This window comes from Amblyraja radiata, chromosome 5 (assembly GCF_010909765.2).
Source record: "Amblyraja radiata isolate CabotCenter1 chromosome 5, sAmbRad1.1.pri, whole genome shotgun sequence".
In the NCBI taxonomy this organism is placed as follows: domain Eukaryota; kingdom Metazoa; phylum Chordata; class Chondrichthyes; order Rajiformes; family Rajidae; genus Amblyraja; species Amblyraja radiata.
This window is the reverse complement of record NC_045960.1, coordinates 4,368,507-4,395,849: the sequence shown is the minus strand read 5'-3', so window position 1 is coordinate 4,395,849 and position 27,343 is coordinate 4,368,507. Positions and strand designations below refer to the sequence as shown.

The 27,343-nt window shown below is 46.6% G+C and overlaps 1 protein-coding gene across 1 annotated transcript in view; it reads right to left on the bottom strand.

The window, feature by feature from the left end:
- Positions 1 to 3,927: 3,927 nt before the first annotated feature.
- LOC116972889 (dynein heavy chain 8, axonemal-like) overlaps positions 3,928 to 27,343 on the bottom strand; it is a 574,435-nt gene continuing 551,019 nt past the window's right edge. The window contains exons 92-97 of the mRNA XM_033020476.1: positions 22,331 to 22,491; positions 17,173 to 17,329; positions 14,815 to 14,967; positions 10,671 to 10,860; positions 5,763 to 5,884; positions 3,928 to 4,215 (exon numbers count right to left, since the gene is read on the bottom strand). Of these exons, the coding sequence (XP_032876367.1) occupies positions 3,928 to 4,215; positions 5,763 to 5,884; positions 10,671 to 10,860; positions 14,815 to 14,967; positions 17,173 to 17,329; positions 22,331 to 22,491 (1,071 nt within the window). The remainder of the gene's footprint in view (positions 4,216 to 5,762; positions 5,885 to 10,670; positions 10,861 to 14,814; positions 14,968 to 17,172; positions 17,330 to 22,330; positions 22,492 to 27,343) is intronic.

Below are 27,343 nucleotides of genomic sequence, written 5' to 3'. Positions count from 1 at the left end.
GGGTGCAGGAAGGGGAATTGGATGGAGGGGAGTATTAGCAGAAGTCACTTCAAATGAGAGAATTCAATGATCATACTGCTGCGCTGCAAGCTACACAAACAAAATAGGAGTCATTCTTGGTCTTACTGGTATTGGAGGGTTGTGGTCTTTGCACCAGGTGACGAGGTTCTCAATCTCCTTCCTGTACCCCGTGTCTGATACCTGGCCCACTACGCACATGTTGTCTGTAAATGTGTAATTGTGTTGGATTTATACACTGCTGCACAGTGGTGGGTGTACAAGGAGTAAAGAAGGGGCTGAGAACACATCATTGTGGAGCACCAGTGATGAGGATTATCGTGGAGGATGATTTGTCCCCTATCCTCACTGATTTGGGTCTGTTGGTCAGGAAGTCAAGGAGGATCCAGTTTCTAGAGGTGTGTGCTGACTCTAATCCCCACGAGTTTGGTGATGAGCTTGGATGGGATAATGGTGTTAAAGGCAGAGCTGTAGTCTATGAATAGGAGTGTGAGGTAGGTGTCTCTCTTATGCAGGTGTTCTAGGGATGAGTGTAGGACTAGGGCCATGGCATCAAACGTGGACCTGTTGCGGCTGTAGGTGAACTGCAGTGTGTCAAGGCCACTGGGTAGACTGGATTTAATGCGTTCCATAACCAGCCTCTCAAAACATTTCATGATGGTGGATGTCAAGGCCACTGGATGGTGGTGGTTTAGACATGAGGCCTTGCTGTCCTTCAGCACTGGGATGATGATGGTGTTCTTGAAGCTGGTGGGTTCCTCAGGACAGAGTAGGGAGAGTTTAAAGATGTCCGTGAACAGTCCCGCTAGCTGGTCCACGCAGTTACGAAGGACGCGGTCAGGAACTCCATCGGGGCCAGTTGCTTTTCGTGGGTTTAGCCTCAGGAAGGCCGGTATAACCTCTGCAACAGTCACCCTATGGAGAGTCACACTGAAGTCTGAAGGGCTAAGTGTCAGAGCCCTGTTGGCCTTCTGCTTGAAGCGAACATGGAAAGCATTCAGTTCATCAGGCAGGGTCGCACTATCACCAGTGATTTAGTTTAGTTTAGTTTAGTTTAGAGATACAGCATGGAAACAGGCCCTTCGGCCCACTGGGTCCGTGCCGACCAGCGATCCCCGCACATTAACACTATCCTTACACCCACTAGGGACAAGTTTTACATTTACTAAGCTTATTAACCTACAAACCTGTACGTCTTTGGAGTGTGGGAGGAAACCAAAGATCTCGGAGAAAATCCACACAGATCACGGGGAGAACCTGCAAACTCCGTACAGACAGCACCCGTAGTCAGGATCGAACCTAGTTCTCCGGCGTTGCATTCGCTGTAAGGCAGCAACTCTACCGCTGCACCACCATGACCGCCCTGTGATGTTGCCTGACCTTGCTTTACAGCCAGTTATTTTATTCAGACCATGCCGCATTCTCTGTGTGTCCGAATGATTATACTGGGACTCAAGTATTGTCTCTTGGCATCCTTGATGGCTTTGTGGAGTTCATAGCGAGCCTTCTTGTACTGCTCGGGATTGTTTGACTTGTGTGCAGCGGATCTGGCCTTAGCCTCAAGGTTTATCCATGGTTAGGGTTGACTCGGATTGTCTTCATCGACACTCAGTCACCCACACACTTGCTGATGAAGTCAGTCACGGCAGTGGAGTACTCATTCAGGTTCGCTGTGAAATCCCTGAAGGTGGACCAGTCCACTGACTCCAAGCTGTCGCATAGGATGTCATCCGTGACCATAGAGCAACATTTCACAACTCTTGGTACCGAGCTGCTTTAGTTGTTGTTGTCGGCAGGAGCAGAAGCACAGCGAGGTGATCAGATTTCCTAAATTGGGGTCGAGGGACAGAGCAGTCGGTTTTTTTTGGGATGTATAAACGGATTAATATAAAGTGGGGTTTGTTCACACAGCTCCATGGACAGCAGTGAGGTGTACTGTGTAATTTAAAGCCATTTAAAAGACAATAGGTGCAGGAGGAGGCCATTCGGCCCTTCAAACCAGCACCACCATTCAATGTCATCATGGCTGATCATCCCCAATCAGTACCCCGTTCCTGCCTTCTCCCCATATCCCGAGTGCTGGAGTAAGTGGGCATAACTGGGTCACTGGACTGGGCGGTACAGGTGGCGCAGCTGGTAAAGTCGCCGTCTCACAGCGCCAGAGACCTGGGTTCGATCCTTAGCTCGGGTGCTGTCTGCGTGGAGTTTGCACGTTCACCCTGTGATCATAGGTTTTTCTCCAGGTGCTCCAACTTCCTCCTACATCCCAAAGACGTACGGCTTTGTAAGTTAATTGGCCCCCAGTGTACAGGGAGTGGATGAGAAAGTGGGATAAAGTAGAACGGGCGTGAATGGGTGATCGATAGTCGGCGTTGACTCCCGGGGCTGAAGGTCTGTTTCCACACTGCAACTCAGCCGGCCAGGCAGCATCTCTGGAGGACATGGATAGGTGACGTTTCAGGTCAGGGTGATTGTGGAGGGGTGGGTGGGGTGGAAAAAGCTGGGAGAGAGGAGGAGCAGGACAGGGCGCGGCAGGTAATAGGACATAGGCAAAGGGGGGTTTGATAGGTAGATGGTTGGAACAGATCCGGAGATTAAAGCTACGAGACAGACTGACGTTTCACTCAGTACACGTGACAATAATAAACCTGAAACATAAACCACGGAATCTCTCCAACATGAGGTAGAGGATCGACTCACTGGTCAGGCAGCGAAATCAGCCACACGCCACACTTGCAAAACCTTCGTTCATGTGACGAGGATGGTTCCACCAGTGGGAGAGTCTAGGACCAGAGGGCACAGCCTCAGAACAGAAAGGAGAGCACAGGGGAGAAGATGGAGGGTGGGGGTGGGGGTTAGGGGGATGAAGGGAGAGGGGAAGGTTTTGTAGTTACCCAATATTGGGGAATTCAATGTTTGTGCCATTGGGATGTATGCTACCCAAGCAGAGGGAAAGGGTACCCAAGATGGGCCCTGAGCAAAACATCATCTCTCCATGTTCCCCAGAGTTGCTGGCTGAGTTACTCCAGCACTTTGTCACTGTTTTTGTAAACTAGCACCTGCAGTTCCTTGCATGCACTCATTCATCACCACATGGCGTTATAAATCTGCCCCATTACCACGGGGACATGTTATTATTTAATTGTAGAACTATCACATTGCATTATTAGGGTTATCCAAGTCACATCTGAAAGATCTAACACTTCAATAGTGCACAGGTCATAGTATCAGAGGGCGGCACGGTGGCGCAGCGGTAGAGTTGCTGCCTTGCAGCGCCAGAGACCCAGGTTCAATCCCAGCTACGGGTGCTGTCTGTACGGAGTATGTACGTTCTCCCTGTGACCGGTGTGGGTTTTCTCTGAGATCTTCGGCTTCCTCCCACACTCCAAAGACGTGCAGATTTGTATAAATGGCTAGGTATAAATGTAAACATTGTCCCTAGTGTAGGACAGTATTAATGTGCGGGGGTCGCTGTTTGGTGCGGACTCGGTGGGTATCTGTGCTGTATCTCTAAACTAAAACCAAACTTAATGGACGTTCCTTTAGGAAGGGGATGTCAAAGGTGTGGCCTTTCCAATGGGACACTACTTGCTTCCCCCACCTGACCTCTTGGCTGTCACTGTTTTGAAAACCAGGGGTGTTCCCTGCTCTCTGGCCAGAAGTTGTTCAGCTTGCTTGTCATTATCATTGAAATAAAGGAGTTATACAATAATTAAGAAACTGTATAAAAAACTAAGGCTAAATGGATTTATTGAATGAAAGAAAAGCTGATGATAGTGCTTGTGAACATTTTTTCCCCGACTGGCAGGTACAAATGCTGCATGGAAATGATACCTCAACATCCAAAATCAGATACATTACTATAAAATTATCTAAAAAAACATCTTTACTTGTGAAATAATTAGTGTTTTACTTGATATCACAGAGTAAGGCAGCCCCTCTGAGAATCCAGTGGTCAGGTGGCTGGATTGTTTTCAGACACAGGGAAGTGATGAAAGTTAGGTCAGTACGCTGTGGTTTCTTGTAGACTGGGCAGATGTACAATTTGGGGTCTTTAGGTGCAGTGGAATTGATGGCAAATATGTAGATGACAGGCAGCATGGTAACGAGAACCTTGGCTATAGATTCCGTCAGTCTGATGTTTCTCCTGTCCCAACCTGCTCCATCCAGGTAAAGGCCGTAGATGTAAACTCCTTCCTGCCAAGCAAACATGCACGGATGAATGTTGGAAAAATATTCACCGGAAAATAGAATTGTTAAATAGAAAGTGAACAAAGTTTAGTTTAGTTTAGAGATACAGCGCGGATACAGGCCCTTCGGCCCACCCGATCCCCGCACATTAACACTATCCTACACACACGAGGGGCAATTTTTACATTTACCAAGCCAATTAACCTACAACCTGTACGTCTTTGGAGTGCGGGAGGAAACCGAAGACCTCAGGGAAAACCCCACGCAGGTCACGGGAATAGCGGAGCCAGGGGATATGGGGAGAAGGCAGGAACGGGGTACTGATTGGGGGTGATCAGCCATGATCACATTGAATGGTGGTGCTGGCTCGAAGGGCCGAATGGCCTATTGTCCATTGTCTATTGTACAAACTCCGTACAGACAGCACCCATAGTCGGGATCGAACCTGGGTCTTTGGCGCTGCATTCGCTGTCAGGCAGCAACTCTACCCAGCGCCACCATGTCCGCCCAATGAATTGGTGCTGGCTACTTGCTCGAGTCCCAACTATCCCCACTCTCAACTGTCGGCCTATTCATTTTTCTAAAGCAACAAGCAATCTGCTGGGGAGGTTCACAGGGTCATGCAGCAGCTGTGGGGGCAAGGTTGTAAGTCGCAAAACACCAAAACTGTTCACAAATGCTGCCTGATACAATGTTCCTTCAGCAGATCTCCATTTATCACTAATCTGTCCCCCAAATACTTACCGAACAGTGAAAGGCTTGGATAGAGTGGATGTTGCCACTAGTGGGAGAGTCGAGGACCAGAGGTCGTAGCCTCAGAATTAAAGGACGTTCCTTTAGGAAGGAAATGAGGGGAAATTTGTTTCACCAGAGGATGGTGAATCTGTGGAATTCTTTGCCACAGAAGGCTGTGGAGGCCAAGTCAGTGGATATTTTTAAGGCGGAGATTGATAGAATCTTGATTAGTACGGGTTTCAGAGGTTATGGGGAGAAGGCAGAAGGATGGGGTTAGGAGGGTGAGATAGATCAGCCATGATTGAATGGCGGAGTAGACTTGATGGGCCGAATGGCCTAATTCTGCTCCTATTCCTTATGGCCTTATGATCATCAGCATCTAAGTGAGGAGCTGCCACAAGGAGGTGGCATCTATCTATCATGAAGCGTTTCCAACATCCGGGCCATGCCCTCTCCTCCCAGTTGCCATCAGACTGGAGTTTCAGAAGCTTGAAATCCCACGCCAGCAGTTTCAGGAACCATTCTTGCGACAACAGGCTCTTGAGCCGACCTGCACAACACTGATCCTACCTCATCCGCGCAATACTACGGACCACGTCTTCCACCACCATGGACTTGGTATCTAATTTATAACATTTATAAGTTATAACAACACCACTCTCTTGTTTTTGCAGGCTTCATCTTTTCACTGTCTTGTGAAGTTTGTGTAATTTTTGTTTCATATTTTGTCTGTGATGTTGCTACACACAAGATATTTATTATACCTGTATTGGTGGAGATGGCAATAATGTATAGATGTAAAATGGATGCCTACTTACCATTGGTGGCACTTTGATTTCTTCTTTCATCAGTTTGGTAGTTTCATTGTGCAGAGTGACGCTGTCTAGTGCCCAACCCTTATGTGCTCGTGTTACTTCCTGTCTCATTGCAGTTAAGAATCCTGTGCATAAAATGATTTTCAATTCAATTATTTTTTATATGTTTAGTTCAGTTTGGTTTAGAGATACAGCGCGGAAACAGGCCCTTCGGCCCACCGGGTTCGCACCGACCAGCGATCCCCGCACGCTAACACAACTCCACACACATTGGGGACAATTTTTACATTTACGCCAAGCCAATTAACCTACAAACCTGTACGTCTTTGGAGTGTGGGAAGAAACTGAAGATCTCGGAGAAAACCCACGCAGGGGAGAACGTACAAACTCCGTACAGACAGCACCTGTAGTCGGGATGGAGGCCGAGTCCATGGTGCTGTGAGGCAGCGACTCTACGCTGCGCTATCTGCGCTGTCTGCGCTGTGTGGCCCTTGTAGTTGTACTAAATTCCACGTTTCTGCCAATGTAGCAACTGCAACATCATTCTAATATACAGAATATTAAACAGTGAAACCAAGCATTCACAGCACAGAATCAATCGATTTGATTCAAGCTGTCATGTCCATCCTCAGATCTGGACTGAAGATAGACACAAAATGCTGGAGTAACTCAGCGGGACAGGCAGCATCTTTGGAGAGAAGGAATGGGTGACGTTTCGTGCCGTGACCCTTCTTCAGACGTCTGTCTCGCTGAGTTACTCCAGCATTTTGTGTCTACCTTCGATTTAAACCAGCATCTGCAGTTCTTTCTTACACACTAAGATCTGGACTACTGAGATTAAACCCGACACAAGTCTTCTTGAAAACTTTTCAGCTAAACCCGTTACAAATCATGTCATGTCATATGCTGATCTAGCTTTGCCTTAAATGTAAATATTCTCCTTGTCTCCCTGTGGTCATGAATAAAGAGATCCTTGCTGATTTCACTAATAATTTAATTGTCACTGCCTAATATTTAGATCCGATAGTTCCAGTAGTGTGTGCATGGAAATATTATCCTGATAGCTATCCAATTACACACTTTTGTTATAATACAGGTTACATATCACAGGTAATTACAGGCAGTAACAGATAGCTGTGTTCCTAGGAAACCTCATGTTGTAGAACATTGCGTTAGGAAGTGAATAGTGTCTATGTGGTGAGGCACTTGTGAGTTTCTGACTTGCAATAACAAAGTTACCTTTCCCTGCAGGATCTCTGTAGACAACATGCACAACTCTACCATCATAGATCACATTTGTCACCTCCACAATAAAATCGATGACGTCTATAGGAGGGAATTTTGTACTTTACCCGTACCCTATATTTGACTTTACTCAGATCGGCAAAGACCCAAAATAAAACAGCTCACAGATCAGTGGTGAGTCTCTCAAATAAGTCGGTTTAATAAAGGCCTTAGCGATGTAATTCGGGAAACAGTGTGAGCAAGCCCAAACTGTTTCAACAAGGCAAAGTAAGTGTACAATATTGACACAATGGTTACTTGTGGAGTTGAAATGAACCATCATTAATCAATGTCTCTGTAACCTTCCATCTTTGTCTTTCCCCGGAGTTAACTTTAATCTTGCGTTTCTTGTTGTTTTGAAAATTCTCCCTTATATCTAACATGTAGATATGTAACATAAATGTCAAGATTCTACTCGCTAAATGGGGTCGTTTGTTAACTTTTGGGAGACTTGCCTGCTGAACACCGTGACAAAGAGCAGGTGTAATGGAAGATTGCAACAGATGAGAACCAAGACAGAACTACAAAGGACTACACTCTCCCCTAATGATAAGGAAGCCTGGTTCTCAGCAGAATGTTTCAGCTTTAGCTATTTTAACTACATTCTATCTTAGCCATTTTCCCATCATGCTCCCCAGTACTTGAGCTCCAGGGTTAACCAAACTATAACCTACGCATCCTTATAATTTTCAAAATTCCCGACAACAAGGTTAGTAAGACATGACCAGCTGTGTACAAAGCCATGCTAACTATCTCTAATTAACTCTTCCAAGTGAGAGAATGATCCTATCCTGAAGAATCCTCTGACATGAAGCTCACTGGCCCATAATTCCCTGGATCCTCTGTACTTCCCTTCTTAAACAAAGGAATAACATTAGCTACTCTCCAGTCCTCTCGGTCCAGTGTCCACAGAAGAAGCAAAGATCTTCGTCAAGGCACCTGCAATCTCCTCTCTTGCCCCTCTCAATAAGCTGGAATAGATCCCATAAGGTCTTGGGGATTTATCTACCTTCATGATCTTCAAGTATCACTGTGCCAGAGACCCGGGTTCGATCCCGACCACGGGCGCTGTCTGTGCGGACTTTGTACATTCTCCCCGTGACCGCGTGGGTTTTCTCCGAGATCTTCGGTTTCCTCCCACATTCCAAAGACGTACATGTATGTAGGTTAATTGGCTTGGTGTAAGTGTAAATTGTCTCTAGTGTGTGTAGGATAGTGTTAATGTGCGGGGATCGCTGGTCAGCGCGGACTCGGTGGGCTGAAGGGCCTGTTTCCCTAATGTATCTCTAAACTAAAATAAAATAAAATCTAACCTCCAACACCTTTTTAGTCTCAAACTGACTTTGCATATTAGTATTCTCCACACTGATCTGTGTAGGAAGGAACTGCAGATGCTGGTTTAAACATAAGATAGACACAAAATGCTGGAGTAACTCAGCGGGACAGACTGAAGAAGGGTCTCGACCTGAAACGTCACCCATTTCTTCTCTCCAGAGATGCTGCCTGTCCAGCTGAGTTACTCCAGCTTTTTGTGTCTATCTACACACTGGTGTTTGTTCTCCACATCCTTCTCCTTGGTGGATACAGGTACAGGTACCTCGCCTACATTCCCTTGCTTTCTTTCATTCCTTCAACTCTTACAATAAAGCATCTTTCTGACCGATTTCAATCATTCTTTCATGTCTCTTTAATAATAATAATAATAATAATAATAATATATCTTTTATTGTCATTGCACGTCAGTGCAACGAGATTTAGTGTGCAGCTCCACTGATGTACAAGAAAGGTAAATAAATACAATACATAAATAAACAAGCTGAATTGATTGACGTGACCATCTGAGGGAGACTGTCCAAAGGGGGTGGGTGGGGGGGCACTCATTAGGGCCGGTTCAGAGCTGCTATAGCTCTTGGGATAAAACTGTTCCTGAGTCTGGAGGTTCGGGCGTAGAAGGCCTTGTAACATCTGCCGGAGGGAAGTAGTTGAAACAGACCGTGGCAGGGGTGTGATGAGTCCTTATGGATGCTGAGGGCCTTCCTGAGGCACCGCGTGTGGTAGATGCCCTCCAAGGCTGGTAGCTCTGTCCCGATGATCTGCGCTCTGTTGACGACGCGCTGAAGAGCTCTCCTCTCCGCCTCTGTGCAGCTGAGATACCACACAGAGATGCCATACGTTAGTATGCTCTCTGTGGTGCAGCGGTAGAACGTTGTCAGCAGCTGTTGGGGCAGACCAGTCTTTTTTAATGTCCTCAGGAAGAACAGTCGTTGCTGTGCCTTCTTGACCAGCGCGGCGGTGTGTGTGGACCATGTGAGGTCTTCTGAAATGTGAGTGCCCAGAAACTTAAAGCTGGACACTCTCTCCACACTTTCCCCATAAATGGAGATTGGGGCGTATTCTCCATTATGGGACCTCCTGAAGTCAATAATCAGCTCCTTGGTCTTGGAGGTGTTTAGTGCCAAGTTGTTATTGGCGCACCAGTCCGCCAGGTTCTGCACCTCCGCTCTGTATTTTGTTTCATCACCGTTGGTGATCAGCCCAATCACTGTTGTGTCGTCTGCAAACTTCACGATGGTGTTGGTGTCGAATGCAGGGACACAGTCGTGAGTGAAGAGGGAGTAGAGCATGGGGCTTAGTACACAACCCTGTGGTGTGCCGGTGCTCAGGGTGATGGTGGAGGACAGGTGCGGGCCCAGTCTCACTGCCTGCGGTCGCTCCGTGAGAAAGTTCAGGACCCAAGCGCATATCGGTGAGCTGAGGCCTAGCTGGTGGAGTTTGGTGGTGAGCTTGGTGGGGATGACCGTATTGAATGCAGAGCTATAGTCAATGAAGTCACATACGTGCCCTGTCTGTCCAGGTGAGTCAGGACAGTGTGAAGGGCCAGAGAGATGGCATCCTCTGTCGATCTATTTGCCCTGTATGCAAATTGATGGGAGTCCAGTGAGGCAGGGATGCTGGATTTAATATGGGAGAGGACCAGCCTTTCGAAGCACTTCATGGGGATTGGAGTCAGGGCAACCGGCCGGTAGTCGTTGAGGTTGGTGATTTTGGACTTTTTCGGCACCGGCACTATGGTGGCTGTTTTCAGGCACTTGGGGACCGTTGCCAGAGATAGAGAGAGATTGAAGATTCTCGTGAATACCTCCGCCAGCTGTCCAGCACAGTCCTTTAATACTCTTCCCTGTACACCATCCGGGCTGCAGCCTTGCGTGGATTGATCCTACGCAGAGCGCACTGTACCTCCTGAGTGCTCAGTGTTAAGGCCTGTCCCTCCGCTATGGCCGGGGTTATTCCACACCTGGTGGTGTTGCCAGTGTCGAACCGGGCAAAGAAGGTGTTTAGTTCGTTGGCCAGTGTGATATCATCGTGGGGGCAGGCGGGGCTGCTCTTGTAGTCAGTGATGTCCCTGACACCCTGCCACATGCTTCATGGACTACTCAGTGGATTTTGTATAAAGGTGGATGCTGTTGGTCTGATACCATCATTAAAAATCCTATTTCTACAATTGGTGCAAAATCAAAGTGATGTACAATTGTGATTACAATAAATAATAACACAAAGAATCTTTTGGTAGCACCACTTCACATTTCCAAATCCCGGTGTGATGTTCTTTAGATTACTAGTACCTACCCTGGGGATTGAAGAACCCGGTCATCCAAAAGACATTGGGTCTGCCTTCAAAGATCCAGGATGAAAATTGTGTATTTCTCTCCAGGAACTCGGTGAACCAAAATCCCAATGTAGAAGAGGCCCAGGAGATTTTCTTCCATCCCTCAGGGACACGAGCATCGTACATGTTATCCAAGGCATCGATTAAATTCTGCAATGGAAAAGTCTCTGTATTTACACTCAACCAAGAGAGACAAGAGAGTCAAGAGTCTCCCAACTACAATCAGTCTGAAGATGGGGCCCCCACCGGAAATGTCACATAGCAATTTTCTCCACAGATGCTGCCTGACTCGCTGAGTTACTCCAGCAATTTGTGTCTATCCTCAGAGATTTCAGTCCTTTTTTTTACTGGATCCTTGGGAAAGAGTCAAGAGTGTTTTATTGTCGTATATCCCAGATAGAACAATGACATTCTTACTTGCAGCAGCACAACACAATATGTAAACATAGTGCTCTGTAAACTTCATAGAAACATAGAAATTAGGTGCAGGAGTAGGCCATTCGGCCCTTCGAGCCTGCACCGCCATTCAATATGATCATGGCTGATCATCCAACTCAGTATCCCGTACCTGCCTTCTCTCCATACCCTCTGATCCCCTTAGCCACAAGGGCCACATCTAACTCCCTCTTAAATATAGCCAATGAACTGGCATCAACTACCCTCTGTGGCAGAGAGTTCCAGAGATTCACCACTCTCTGTGTGAAAAAAGGTCTTCTCATCTCGGTTTTAAAGGATTTTCCCCTTATCCTTAAGCTGTGACCCCTTGTCCCGGACTTCCCCAACATCGGGAACAATCTTCCTGCATCTAGCCTGTCCAACCCCATAAGAATTTTGTAAGTTTCTATAAGATCCCCTCTCAATCTCCTAAATTCTAGAGAGTATAAACCAAGTCTATCCAGTCTTTCTTCATAAGGCAGTCCTGACATCCCAGGAATCAGTCTGGTGAACCTTCTCTGCACTCCCTCTATGGCAATAATGTCCTTCCTCAGATTTGGAGACCAAAACTGTACGCAATACTCCAGGTGTGGTCTCACCAAGACCCTGTACAACTGCAGAGAGGCTCCTAAACTCAAATCCTTTTGCTATGAAAGCTAACATACCATTCGCTTTCTTCACTGCCTGCTGCACCTGCATGCCTACTTTTAATGACTGGTGTACCATGACACCCAGGTCTCGCTGCATCTCCCCTTTTCCTAATCGGCCACCATTTAGATAATAGTCTGCTTTCCTGTTTTTGCCACCAAAATGGATAACCTCACTTCCTCATGTTGCTACACAATCTTAGATTATTCACAATGTTGAATTCCCTCTATGGATCGAGTCCAAGTTCAAGTTCACATTGATTGCCACATGCACCAATTAAGGTGCAGTGGAATTTGATTTACCATGCAGCCACGCAATCAAAAAGAGCAAAATACACAATAGAATATAACATGAACATCCACCACAGTGGAATCAACTTCTTCACTCTGGTGGAAGGCAATAACGTTGTCAGTCCTCCTCCTTTGTTCATCCGTGGGTGGGGTCATAAACCCTCCGCAGTCGGAGAACATCTTCTGGCGACCCCCGGCAAGGGATCGCCCGGCTCCGCGATGGAAAGTCCGCACTACACACGCTGCTGAAGCCCTGGACCCGACTCTGGGAAAGGCCGCACCGGTCTAAGCTGTTAGGCCGCGAGGGAGGGCGAAATGCAACTCGGAGAAAAGTCGCATTCCACCAAGGTAAGTGACTAATAAACTAAAAAAAGTTTCCCCCAACCAACACAATCTTAACCAACACAACCAACCCGCCAACACCACCCCACACTAAAACACACTAAAACATACTTTTAGACATACTAAAAACAAAAAAGTGGAAAGGACAAACAGCTGCTGTCGAAGAAGGGTGGTGCCTCCTTCAGGAATATTGCAAGGATGTCTCCCCACATGTGACAGAGAACTGCCACCCCAAAACATGAATATGACATCTGGAGGTCAAAATACCACACCTGAAACAATCGTATCGCTGAACACCTTCCTGATCTCCCGATTGCCAAACGCTTTGATTCCCCTTCCCATTCCCAAACTGACCTTTCTGTCCTCGGACTCCCCCATTGTCAGGGTGAGCAAATTGGAGCAACAGCATCTCATATTTTGCTTGGGCAGCTTACAACCTAGGGGTATGAATGTTGATTTCACTAACTCAAGTAACCCTCTCTCTCCATCCCTCCCCCTCCCAAGTCACACCATCTTTTCGTTCTCATCTAGCAAGCAGCTAGATGTTTCCTTTATCCTCATTACATTTTTGTATATCTATCATTCCTGTGTTCTAAAAGCATCTATATCTCTCGTTTCTCTTTCCCAAGACTATCAGTCTGAAGAAGGGTCTCAACCCTAAACGTCACCCATTCCTTCCCTCCAGAAATGCTGCCTGTCCCGCTGAGTTACTCCACCATTTTGTGTCTAGCTTTAGCCCATTAGACAAGAATTAATTTTCTAGTTTACCAAATGAAGATCAATCTCTCAGTATAACAATCTCATCAAATAATATAACATTTTCAAAAATAATCATAACTCTTTCAAAAGACAATAATGAATAGCTCAACACAACACATGTCTTGAATGTCATATCATAATGATCTTTCCTGCAAGTAATAACCAGTCCAATTCCAGTCAGTTAGTACCATCAATATAAACAACATTGCTGGAAACACTCAACAGGTTAAGTATCGGTTGCGGAGAAAAAAAAGAGTTTACAGTGGAGACAGACACAAAATGCTGGAGTAACTCAGCGGGACAGGCAGCATTCCTGGAGAGAAGGAATGGGTGACGTTTCGGGTCAAGACCCTTCTTCAGACTCTTCCTGGCTGGATCCTAAACTCACAATGATAAAAAGGAAGGAATTTTGCTTAGAGCCTACACTCTTGATTGGTGGGGACTATTAAATAGCATAATCCCATCGCCCACTTTCCAGTACTATACACATGCATTCACAGAAGTTCTTTGGGGAATGTAAGGATATTTCCTAGATAGCCTCGCTGTTTGCTCCTTCCTTTAGTTCTCCTCTCAGAGTCAATCTGAAAATGACTCCACAAGAAAATAACTGTAATGCCAAACAGGTGTGAACAGTTCAGAACCAGCATTTACAATGACAAGGCTTTCCCACCTTTTAAGATCAAGAACAGCCCAGACATTCAAAAGGTTGTCTCTCTGCAACTCCACCGCAGTTTAAAGCTAAATCAAATAACGAAGGATTAAATAGTTCTGTTTCAGATCTTGGAACACCCGAATCTGTCAGGGACACCAGAAAGTGGAGGTATTCAAGCAGTCACATCAGAAAGTCTTGTCACTATTGATGTGAAGTTGTATGAATAGAATTCATCTCCCAGGTTAAACATTTCTTAGCAACTCTGACCAGCTGTTATAATAATGATAAACCACTGCAACTTTAATGCACCATTTCTGAATGCAGATAGGTATTGCTCACTCTGCTCCCTCCATTTGATTCCTTTATTTGAACACATGTGAGTCAACTTAGAGATAAACTATTCCATTTTAGATCGATGGCTTAAATTAATTTTCCAGTCCAAGCTGTGGTCCTGCAGTTACAGATGGAATTAAAGAAGCTAAAAGATGTTCCTTTTTATTCTTTCTCACTTTACTGTAAAGGAATCTATTGGTTTTCTGTGATGTAAAGGGCCTGTCCCATTAGGCGATTTTGTAGCCGACTGCCGGTGACTGTCATAGTTGTAGCAGGTCGTGGTAAACTGGCGACTGGACTAATGGGTCTGTCCCACTTAGGTGATTTTTTAGGCGACTACCAGCGACTACGACAATGGAATTCACCAAAGTCAGCACTGGCGACAACCTACGTCGTACTGGTGACAACCTACGACAGCACCTACGTCACGAGAAGACAAGCTACGACAAGCCCACGGTCGCCAAAAACTGTTGAACATTTCAAAATCCAGCGGCGACCAGAAAAACGCTACGACTCTTTGGGCGAGAAGACTACTCACGACCATACAGGCGACACTCATGTGGCGACAGCCTAGTCGCCGGCAGTCGCCTAAAATGTCATCTAAGTGGGACATGCCCTTAAAGTTTAGCCTGAAATGCCACTGACCTCACTCATGATGATGGTTCCCTCGATAGCCAGCTGTAAATCACTCAAACAGTTCCGGAGCATTGTAATCACCTTCTGCATCCGATCAATTTCTTGCCGCAAGAAGATATTCATAGAATTCAAAATCCCCATTTTCACCAGGCGTGCTTTCACCTGTCAAGGCACACAGTTTTTAATCTTGATGCTGCATCAGTTTGCAGTCATTTTTATCTTCAAAATGTTACAAAAATATTTGTTTTAGGAATTATATTACCTGCATTATAGTGAACTGGTATTAATGGTCAACAGATTTACATTTGCAAGTCTGGGAAATGTGGTGCCATTTGAAATGTCTATTTTTGAATGCAGATAGATGAGTATTACTGTCTCTGCATGTTTGGTAGACATGGCTATCATAAATGCCGGCCCAGTTTAGTAATTGCATTGAGTCATGCACACTTCATTGACAGTAACAGATTTCCATTAAGTGCATTTTAGAATCATGGAGTCATGGAATGATACAGTGTGGAAACTTGCCCACACCGGCCAACATATCCCATTTACACCAGTCCCACCAGCCTGCCTTTGGTCCATATCCCTCACAATCTGTCCTATCGTGAGTGTGGCAGCGCCTAACGGCAGCAGCTCGACTACAGTCTGTCGTTTTTTAATTATTGTCTTGTTAGATGTATGTCTTGAGCCTAGTTTTTATTATTTTTTTAGCTGTGTATATGTGGGGGGTGGGGGCTGTGGGGGAAAGCGTTAATCTCTTTCCTGTACAGGGACCCGACCTTTTCCCTGTCGGGTCTCCGGTGTCGTTGGGCCTAACATCGAGGAGCCGGCGGGGGCCTCCGGCCAGGACTAACCTGAGGGCTGCAGTCGCGGAGCCTTGCGGACTCGCCATCGCGGAGCTGCCCGACTTCGGAGCGGGGAGAGCTGTGGTGGCGCGTGGCTGCAACCCGACTTCGGAGCTTCGGAGGCTCCGGCCGCAGGCCCGGTGGGCAGGAACATTGGGAGCTCCAGGTCCCTGGTGGGAGACCGCTTTTCGAAGCTTCCGCAACGGCAACTTCTCCAACCAGAATCGCGGGTTTAAAGGACACGGAGCCGGGGCCTAACATCGCCCGGCGCGGCTTAAACGGCCACGGGACTTACCATCGCCCGCCGGGGGCTTTAACATCGGAGCCCCAGTTCGCCTCGACACTGCAGTTGGACTGCTGGACCACGGGAGAAGGAACAAAGGGAAGAGATAAAGACTTTGCCTTCCATCACAGTGAGGAGATGTTGGAGACTCGCTGTGATGGATGTTTGTGTAAACTGTGTTAAGTGTGGGGCTTGTTTTTTTTGTAATGTAAGACTATGGAAAATGCAATTTCGTTCAAACCAAGTTGTTTGAATGACAATAAAGGGCATTCTATTCTATTCTATTCTATTCTATTCTATTCTATTCTATCCATGTACCTGTCTAACTGTGTCTTAAAAGTTGGGATAGTCCCAGCCGCAACTACCCCCTCTGGCAGCTTGTTCCGTACACCCACCACCCTTTGTGTGAAAAGGTTACCCCTCAGATTCCCACTAATTCTTTTCCCCTTCACCTTGAATCTATGTTCTCTGGTCTTGTTGCCATATTGGCTCTAGCCTCTGATGGATGAACAAAATACCCCTGGTTTTCTATGGGTCACAGCTCGGGGAATAAGAAACATGACACATCCACCCATCTCACCATTCAATGAAACACTCAGGGATCAGGACATCTGTACAGGGCTTTGGTGGGACCAAGCTTGGAGTAGTGTGCCACTTGGATTTCTTCATTTACTCTTGCTCCAGCTTCTATTGTCTCGGTCACTATACAACTCTGAATCTATATGTCATGTCCATAGAGAATTGGGCCAATGTGAGAGAGAATCAGTTACAGAATGGGGCAATGAGACTGCTCTAAGAGAATGGACAGGCAGAATTTGATTTCTTGTAGTAAACAAATATGAAAATAGGAAATGAATTAAGGATATCTTTTGTTTTTGTTTAATAGAGAATCTAGAACATATAGACACAAAACACTGGAGTAACTGAGTGGGACAGGCAGCATCTTCGGAGAGAAGGAATGGGTGACGTTTCAGGTCGAGACTCTTCTTCACACTCTTTGTGTCTCGACCCGAAACGTCACCCATTCCTTCTATCCAGACAAGCTGCCTGTCCCGTTGAGTTACTCCAGCATTATGTGTCTATCTTTGGTTTAATCTACAGTTCCTTCCTACACATCTAGAACATATAATTTTTAGTGCTATAGGCTTTCAAGGAGGCTCACATATCTTCAAGTGGTTAACCAGCAATGGAGCTCAGTAGTAGCCATGATGCCCGTTCAAGCAATCACAGTAAGAATACCTCATGTGCCACATAGTCTGGAGGCAGCTTCCACAGCATACTGTCAGCTAGTTTGAAGACAGTGGCTTCTCGAGTCTCGCCTCCTCCTCCGCCACTTTCTTTTGGCTGGATGTTCGTGATGGTATTAAGAATTTCTGCTGCAGTGTTACTTTGGTACCTGAAGGAAAAGACAATGTATGGAAACAACCTTTCTAGATTTAGGATTCACCTTTGCTGAACTCCTCTTTGACCTCGGGATTCTGCCTACTAGCCTGAACTGATCCATTTTCACTTCACTGGTGTAGTGCACCACAGAAAGCATTTTATCGGGATGCATCCCAGCACGGTTTGGGAACAGCTCCATCCAAGACCGCACAAAATTGCAGGGAATTGTAGACGCAGCCCAGACCATCACACAAACCAACCTCCCTTCCATTGACTCCATTTACACCTCACGCTGCCTCGGCAAGGCCAGCAGCATCACCCAGGGCCAGTCACACCCTGGCCACTCCCTCTTCTCCCCTCTCCCATCAGGCAAAAGGTACAGAAGTGTGAAAACACACACCTCCAGATTCAGGGCCAGTTTCTTCCCCGCTGTTATCAGGCAACTGAATCATCCTACCACAACCAGAGAGCAGCGCTGAACTACTATCTACCTCATTGGTGACCCTCGGACTATCCTTGATCAGACTTTGCTGGCTTTACCTTGCACTAAACGTTATTCCCTTATCATGTATCTGTACACTGTAAACAGCTGGATTGTAATCATGTATTGTCTTTCTGCTGACTGGATAGCAGGCAACAAAAGCTTTTCACTGTACCTCGATACACGTGACAATAAACTAAACTAAACTGAACTAGCATGTAGCTGCATGGTCTCACCCACGCACAAGGCCACTTCAGTATCTCCCAACAGCCCGTAGCTGAAACTGTCATTGGAAAATCCCACAGTACTGCGTTAACTACCTCGGTGGGCACTAGGTGGTGAGTATGAAGGATGTTTAATTAGGTCATGCATTCCAACCTGTCTCTTTGGTCTAATGTTTTACAATTTACATTTTCCTCTTTTCCCCTTTACCTGACGTGATTAAGGCATGACTTCTGACTAGAAGTCTCCACTCTTTCCACTATGATTACTGTGGCGACACCTGGTGGCCAGGCCACTTATTGCTAGAACCCTCGTCAAGTGTGCTGGGACCATCACGTGACAGGGTTATGGCGGGAGTTGGTCATGAGTGAGTCGTCAGTCAACTGGCGTGCCCGACAGCAACAGCATGAACTTACTAAATGCGCATGAGAGCCAAAGATGTATTTCTAAATATAACATTGTTTTGTTCACAACGTTTGTTTCTCTACATTGACATTGTTGCCCCCTCATCCCCCGTCCGCCTGTCCATGGCATCAGCCTCTCAGTCCCACTAACACTTCCCCAACTCTCTCTCGCCAGCATCGGGGCTGCCTCCTGCACTTGAGCCAAACTCGTTGTATTCATCAACTTTACTTTCACCAACTTCCCTTCGATTCATTTAGACTCTCCCTGACGCCTCTCTCCCCTTTCTCCATCTCTCTGTCTCCATCACATCGACTGAGGCTTACTGCAAACTCACTGACTCCCACACTTCCCTTGACTAGACCTCTTCCCTTCATGCCTCTGAAGAAGGGTCTCGACCCAAAACGTCACCCATTCCTTCTATCCAGAGATCAAGTCAAGTCAAGTTTATTCGTCACATACACACACGAGATGTGCAGTGAAATGAAAAGTGGCAATGCTCGCGGATTGTGCAAAAAACTACAAAACAGAATGGGACAGAATCACATATTACATATTTGTGGGAGGAAAATAAAAGACAAACAGCAATTTTACAAAGACACCACACAACAGTAAATTGGTACAATAAAGTTAGTCCCTGATGAGATAGTTTACAGTCCTAATGGCCTGTCCAGGAGATGCTGCCAGTCCCGAGTTACTCCAGCATTTTGTGTCTAAGACTCTCGCAAGGATGGCAATAATTTCTCCATCTCTGCCACGTCTGCTTCCAAGATGGGTCCTTCCACTCGAGCGTTTCCGAGAACACCTCTTTCTTCCATTCACACGGTTTGCCCTCTGCCATTATGGAAGGATGCCTGACCCGTGACTGCTCTGTGCATGTACATCTGTACATGCTCCCCCCCCTCCCTCAGATGGAACAAGGATAGAGTTCCCTGTTCTCCACCTTTCACCTCATCGCAACCAGCACATCATTCTCCAACATTTCTGCTACCTTCGATGAGTCCACACCGCTGATCAGGAAGGCATGGTGGTGCAGCGGTAGAGTTGCTGCTTTACAACGCTAACAGCACTGAACACCTGGGTTCGATCCCGACCACAGGTGCTTGTCTGTACGGAGTTTGTACATTCTCTCCGTCACTACCCCTTTCCACTTTCTGCAGAGACCACCCCCTTTGCAACTCCTTGGCTCACTTGTCCCATTCCCACCCAACCGGCCTCCTCTCTAGGTACATTCCCCCACAACCACAGGAGCTGTAACAAGAGATGTACAGCAGGAGATACAACGCCTTTCTCCATAATGACCTGCTGATTCCTCAAGCACATTGTGTTTTGCTGAAACACCAGAGGTTGTTTGGAGAAAATCATTCCATCTTCCCCAACCAGAAGTGCTCCAAAGACGTACAGGTTTGTAGGTTAATTGGCTTGGTAAATGTAAAAATTGTCCCTGGTGGGTGTAGGATAGTGTTAATGTGCGGGGATCGCTGGTCGGCATGAACCCAGTGGGCTGAAGGGCCTGTTTCCACGCTGTACCTCTAAACTAAACTAAACTGAACAAAGCTAGGGTAAACAGTCAGAATGGCATATCCCAATGCCTTTCACATTATGTCCGGGCACAATAACCAGGATAGCTAGAAGTATCTAGCAAACTACCATCAACATAACATTTCATAACAAGAGGATTCCAGTTTAGGAGTAAGGAGGTTCTTCTGCAGTTGTATAGGGCTCTGGTGAGACCACATCTGGAGTATTGTGTACAGTTTTGGTCTCCTAATTTGAGGAAGGACATCCTTGTGATTGAGGCAGTGCAGCGCAGGTTCACGAGATTGATCCCTGGGATGGCGGGACTGTCATATGAGGAAAGATTGAAAAGACTAGGCTTGCATTGGGAGTTTAGAAGGAGGAGGGGGCACATTTTTTAAACATATAAAATTATAAAAGGACTGGTCAAGCTAGATGCAGGAAAAATTTTCCCAATGTGGGGCGAGTCCAGAACCAGGGGCCACAGTCTTAGAATAAAGGGGAGGTCATTTAAGACTGAAGTGAGAAAAAACTTTTTCACCCAGAGAGTTGTGAATTTATGGAATTCCCTGCCACAGAGGGCAGTGGAGGCCAAATCACTGGATGGGTTTAAGAGAGAGTTAGATAGAGCTCTAGGGGCTAGTGGAGTCAAGGGATATGGGGAGAAGGCAGGCACGGGTTATTGATTGGGGACGATCAGCCATGATCACAATGAATGGCGGTGCTGGCTCGAAGGGCCGAATGGCCTCCTCCTGCACCCATTTTCTATGTTTTCTATGTTTTCAATGTTAACATATTATTTTCAAAGCCAGAGGATTGAACACACTCAATCACTGCAGGACCATCATCAGGAAGATCTATTGCTCAATCCCTCAACCTGCATTTTGGAAAAACAGCCCACCTTTGCTGTGCTGTTTCCTCCTGCTGCAGAGACTGATTGAAGAGCTGGGAAAACTATGGAGCGTTGGTCACAGGAGGCAGAGGAGCAGTGACGAGCTGGCTTCTAATTGATGGACTCGGCGTTGTTCAACGATTTGTCAGCGGGCCTGAATGAATATGTCACAGCCAGCACCGACTTCATACAGAAACGAGTGGACAAGTGTGCTCCTAAATCATTCCATGAACCAGGAGACTTGTAATCTTCTGAGGGCTCGATCTATGGTGTTTAAGTCGGGCGATCCAGTATCAGATAAGAATTTAGATATGACTTCTTCAAGGCCACAGCGAAGGCAGAGAGAGGATTTCAAGCTGCTATATGGTAGAACGTGCAAACTCCACATAGACAGCAGCTGAGATCAGGATTGAACCCGGGTCTCTGGTGCTATGAGGCAACGGTTCTACCAGCTGCGCCACCGTGCTGCCCAATAATTCCAAGATGCTTGCTGATTTCCACCACAGTGTGAGGCAAAGACTGTTTGCCTGCCCTGTATGTCTATGAATAGTACGACTATGAACTTGAATCTCTCATTCTCTGATTTATTTTTCACGGACAAATAACAGATTTAACAATTGAACTCTCACGATGTTATATGCATGGTATGATTTCCATTGTGTCTCAGTACACATGACAATAATAAACCAATAACCAGTTTGCTGGAGTTGTCTACTTTAATATTCTGTCCAGAAGGCTGCAACATTCCCAATGGAAGATGAGATGCTGTTCCTCACCCTTGCATTGAGCCCCACCGCAGCACCAGAGGAAGTCACAGAGTGATAGGCCAGAGTGGCAGGCGAGTGGGGTATTCAAATGGGAAGCAACAGCAAGTTCAGGGCACTCTTGCAATATAGAGGAGACTGCATTGTAAACCCCAGACACAGTGCACTCGTTGATGGAAGTGCATGTGAATTGCTGCTTCGCCTGGAAAGACTATTTGGGCCCTTGGATGGTGGGAAGAAGTGAAACGACCAGTGAAGCATCACCCGTGCTTGCAAGGGAAAGGGTCATAAGAACGGGAATGACAATAGACAATAGGTGCAGGAGTAGGCCATTTGGCCCTTTGAGCCAGCACCGCCATTCAATGTGATCATGGCTGATCATCCACAATCAGTACCCCGTTCCTGCCTTCTCCCCATATCCCCTGACTCCACTATCTTTAAGAGCTCTATCTAGCTCTCTCTTGAGAGTATCCAGAGAACCTGCCTCCACCGATTTAACACTCACAACTCTCTGTGAGAAAAAGTGTTTCCTCGTCTCCGTTCTAAATAGCTTACCCCTTATTCTTAAACTGTGCCCTTGGTTCTGGACTCCCCCAACATCGGGAACATGTTTCCTGCCTCTAGCGTGTCCAAACCCTTAATAATCTTATATGTTTCAATAAGATCCCCTCTAATGGAAGTGGATGATAATGGATGTTTCCCAGGAAATGAAGAATGAACAAGTATTTCACTCACGTGATGTCAGCATTCGGATGAAGGCCAAACACCTGAGGGGTGTCAGTGATAGGCAGAGACTGGATGTATTCCAGATAGCTCTCGACGTTAGGACAGATTGGAATATTATAATCAGTGTAAAAACTGAACTTGGGATCAAACGTCTTCTCACTGAACCATACCTACATGGGAAGTAAATGAAGCTGTTAATTCAAGTATACCTTGCCACAAAGAAACAGCTCACTGTGTAAATGAGGCTAAATAACTGCATGTTACAGCAAACCTAGAACTATGTCAGAGTGTGTAGTAGGGAACTTTTTTGCATATCTTTCATTCAGTTATCTCTCCACATCAGTGTCTATATCTCTTGTTTCCCTTATCCCTAACCAGTCTGAAAAAGGGTCTCGACCCGAAACATCACCCATTCCTTCTCTCCAGAGATGCTGTTTGGCCCGCTGAGTTACTCCAGCACTTTGTGTCTATCAGCAAGAGGTGATGCTGATTGGCAAAATGGCTCAATTTCATCAGTTTCTGGCATTTCTAAAATCTCTTTATTGAGTCAGAGTAGTGAGGTGAATTAACCATATAACCATATAACAATTACAGCACGGAAACAGGGCATCTCGACCCTTCTAGTCCGTGCCGAACACATAATCTCCCCTAGTCCCATATACCTGCGCTCAGACCATAACCCTCCATTCCTTTCCCATCCATATAACTATCCAATTTATTTTTAAATGATAAATACGAACCTGCCTCCACCACCTTCACTGGAAGCTCATTCCACACAGCTACCACTCTCTGAGTAAAGAAGTCCCCCCTCATGTTACCCCTAAACTTCAGTCCCTTAATTCTCAAGTCATGTCCCCTTGTTTGAATCTTCCCTACTCTCAGTGGGAAAAGCTTATCCATGTCAACTCTGTCTATCCCTCTCATCATTTTAAAAACCTCTATCAAGTCCCCCCTTAACCTTCTGCGCTCCAAAGAATAAAGCCCTAACTTGTTCAACCTTTCTCTGTAACTTAGTTGCTGAAACCCAGGCAACATTCTAGTAAATCTCCTCTGTACTCTCTCTATTTTGTTGACATCCTTCCTATAATTAGGCGACCAAAATTGTACACCATACTCCAGAATTGGCCTCACCAATGCCTTGTACAATTTTAACATTACATCCCAACTTCTATACTCAATGCTCTGATTTATAAAGGCCAGCACACCAAAAGCTTTCTTTACCACCCTATCTACATGAGATTCCACTTTCAGGGAACTGTGCACAGTTATTCCCAGATCCCTCTGTTCACCTACATTCTTCAATTCCCTACCATTTACCATGTACGTCCTATTTTGATTTGTCCTGCCAAGATGTAGCACCTCACACTTATCAGCATTAAACTCCATCTGCCATCTTTCAGCCCACTCTTCCAACTGGCATAAATCTCTCTGTAGACTTTGAAACTCTACTTCATTACCCGCAACCCCACCTATCTTAGTATCATCTGCATACTTACTAATCCAATTTACCACACCATCGTCCAGATCATTGATGTACATGACAAACAACAGTGGACCCAACACAGATCCCTGTGGCACCCCACTCGTCACTGGCCTCCAACCTGACAAACAACCATCCACCATTACTCTCTGGCATCTCCCATTCAGCCACTATTGAATCCATCTTGCTACTCCACCATTAATACCCAACCATTGAACCTTCTTAACCAACCTTCCATGAGGAACCTTGTCAAAGGCCTTACTGAAGTCCATATACACAACATCCACTGCTTTACCCTCATCAATTTCCCGAGTAACCTCTTCAAAAAATTCAAGAAGCTTAGTTAAACATGACCTTCCAGGCACAAATCCATGTTGACTGTTCCTAATCAGACCCTGTTTATCCAGATGCTTATATATATTACTAATTCCTTACTAATCTTGTGTGGTTTTGTAGCCAGCACAGACTGGACTGGCTGAGTACTGAAAGACATATCCATGGGGATGGGCCTGAGGCAAGTATCTAGCAGACCAGCAGGAGTTCTAACTATTTTTGAATTCATCATCACCAGTCTACCTATTGCGGATACACCCATCTCTGTCTGCCTTATAAGACAAATCTCATCTCCACTCCACTCCACTCCACCCCACTCCACTCCACTCCACCCCACTCCACCCCACTCCACGCCCACTCCACGCCACTCCACGCCCCCACGCACGCCACGCCCTTACCCACCCGCAGCGCACGCCACGCCACGCCACCCACACCCACGCCACTCCACCCACGCACTGCCACCCCACGCCCACGCCACCCCGCACGCCACCTCCACGCCCACTCACCCCACCCCCACGGCACCCCACGAAAGACGCCACCCCACGGCCACGCCAACGGCCACCCTCACGCCCACGCCACGCCACGCCACGCCACGCCACCCCACCCCAGCCACGCCACCCCACCTCACTCCACTCCACTCCACCCCACTCCACACCACCCCACCCCACCCCACTCCACCCCACTCCACCCCACTCCACTCCACTCCACCCCACTCCACTCCACCCCACTCCACTCCACCCCACCCCACTCCACTCCACTCCACTCCACCCCACCCCACTCCACTCCACTCCACTCCACCCCACTCCACTCCACTCCACCCCACCCCACTCCACCCCACCCCACTCCACCCCACTCCACTCCACTCCACTCCACTCCACTCCAAAATCACACTCTGTAATGTGGTGTAGCAGAACAAACATGACAAATGGAACAGATTTTAAACAGCTTTGGCTACTCAAACATGGGCATCTGTGAGGTGGCGTGAACTATCAGTAGCAGGGAAATGTACACCTCCATTATGGGGCAGCGGTAGAGTCGCTGCCATCACAACACTTGCAGCGCCGCAGACCCGGGTTCAATCCTGACAACGTACAAACTTCGCTGTCAGTACGGAGTTTGCACGTTCTCCCCGTGACCTGCGTGGGTTTTCTCCGAGATCTTCGGTTTCTTCCCACACTCCAAAGACGTGCAGGTTTGTAGGTTAATTGGTTTGGTGTAAATGTAAATTGTCCCTAGTGTGTGCAGGATAGTGTTAGTGTGTGGGGGTCGCTGGTCGGCGCGGACTTGGTGAGATTTAATTTATCTCTAAACTAAAAGTGAAACTAAACTACATGTAATCACATTGGCCAGCCTCAGGTGTGGCTAAAAATCAGATACCTGTAGCGACCTGGTGAAGCTACAAAATGGGATTACATGTATGTGAACCATCAAAAACCATAGCCAATCGATCAGATTGTTGCAATTCTGCTGCATTTAGTCATAAATACTGGATATTTAAACAACAAATGGGACCAGGAAGGTCTGGAATATTCCTGTCATCAGCAGTGGTGGAACCCAGCAAGTGTTCGCTATAGACTGAAGCATTTGCAACCAGCTCTTAACCTGAAGCACGGGTGAACAATCCAGGTTGGTTTCCTCCTAAATTCCACACCATCATAGAGGCTGTTCTTCAACTGATTCAAGTTACTCCATGCAATGTCATGAGACAGCGAAAACATCGTATACACTGGAGACATCTCGCATGCTATTTTAAAGACATGCACTCGAGAGCTGGATGCACTGTCAACAAAGGTGTTCCAGTGGTTACAACACTGATGGTTTGGAAAATTGCCCAGGTATTGTCTGCCACAAAAAATCAAGGGCAACATAATCTGACTCTATCAGTCCCCTCTCAATCATCAGCAAAATAATGCAAGTTGTGCTATCAATGACTCATTCATTAATAACCATGTCTGGTTGGGATTTCACCATTTTACTCAATTCTAAACATCATCACAACCTTGATGCAAATATGCACTAAGGCGAGGTGATAGTAGTGCCCCAACATCAATGTTGTCTTTACCTAAAGTGACATAAATGAACCACAGCAAAACTAATGCCAACAGGCATCAAGCTGAAGAAACTCTAATGGGGGTGACAGCTTGCACAAATAAAGATAATAATGTGTAGGAAGGAACTGCAGAGGCTGGTTTAAACCAAAGATAAACGCACAATGCTGGGGCAATTCAGCGGGTCAGGCAGCATCTCTGGAGAAAAGGAACAGGTGATGTTTTGGGTCGAGACACTTCTTCAGACTGAGAGTCAGGGGAAAGGGAAGTGAGAGATATAGACGGTGATATGGAGAGAAATAGAACAAATGGATGAAAGATATGCAAACATTTATGATGATAAAGGAAACAGGCCATTGTTAGCTGTGGGCTAGATGAGAACGGATTACAGACAATGAGACTCAACATGACTTTGAAGCTGGTACAACTTGGGTGGGGAAGGGATGGAGAGAGAGGGAATGCAAGGGTTACTTGACGTTAGAGAAATCATGATCATACCACTGAGGTACCCAAGCGAAATATGAGATGCTGTTCCTCCAATTAGAGTTTGGCCTCACTTTAACAATGGAGGAGGCCTAGGACAGAAAGGTCAGTGTGGGAATAGGAAAGGGAATTAAAGTGTTTGGCAACCGGAAGATCACGTAGGTCCAGGCAGACCGAGCGAAGGTGTTCAGTGAAACGATCGCCCAGTTTACATTGGGTCTCACCGCTGTATAAGAGTCCGCACCTTGAACAACTGATACAGTAGATGAGGTTGGAGGAAGTGCAAGTGAACCTCTGCCTAACCTGAAAGGACTATCGGGGTCCCTGGACAGAGTCGAGGGAGGAGATGTAGGGACAGATGTTGCATCTCCTGTGGTTGCAGGGGAAGGTACCTGGGGAGGGGGTGGTTTGGGTGGGATGGGATGGGATGAGTTAACCAGGGACTACACACATGTACAATCAAATTATACACACGTACAACTGGTGATGCAAAAAGGAAAGTACCAGAGTGAAGAATATTGTGTTGCAGCATCAAAGCCCTGTCCCACGGTACGAGTTCATTCCAAGAGCTCTCCCGAGTTTAAAAAAAATCAAACTCATGGTAAGCACGGAGAATGAACGTAGCGGGTACGTCGGAGCTCGAGGACGTCTCTTAGCGGCTCGTAGCGCTAACGGCAG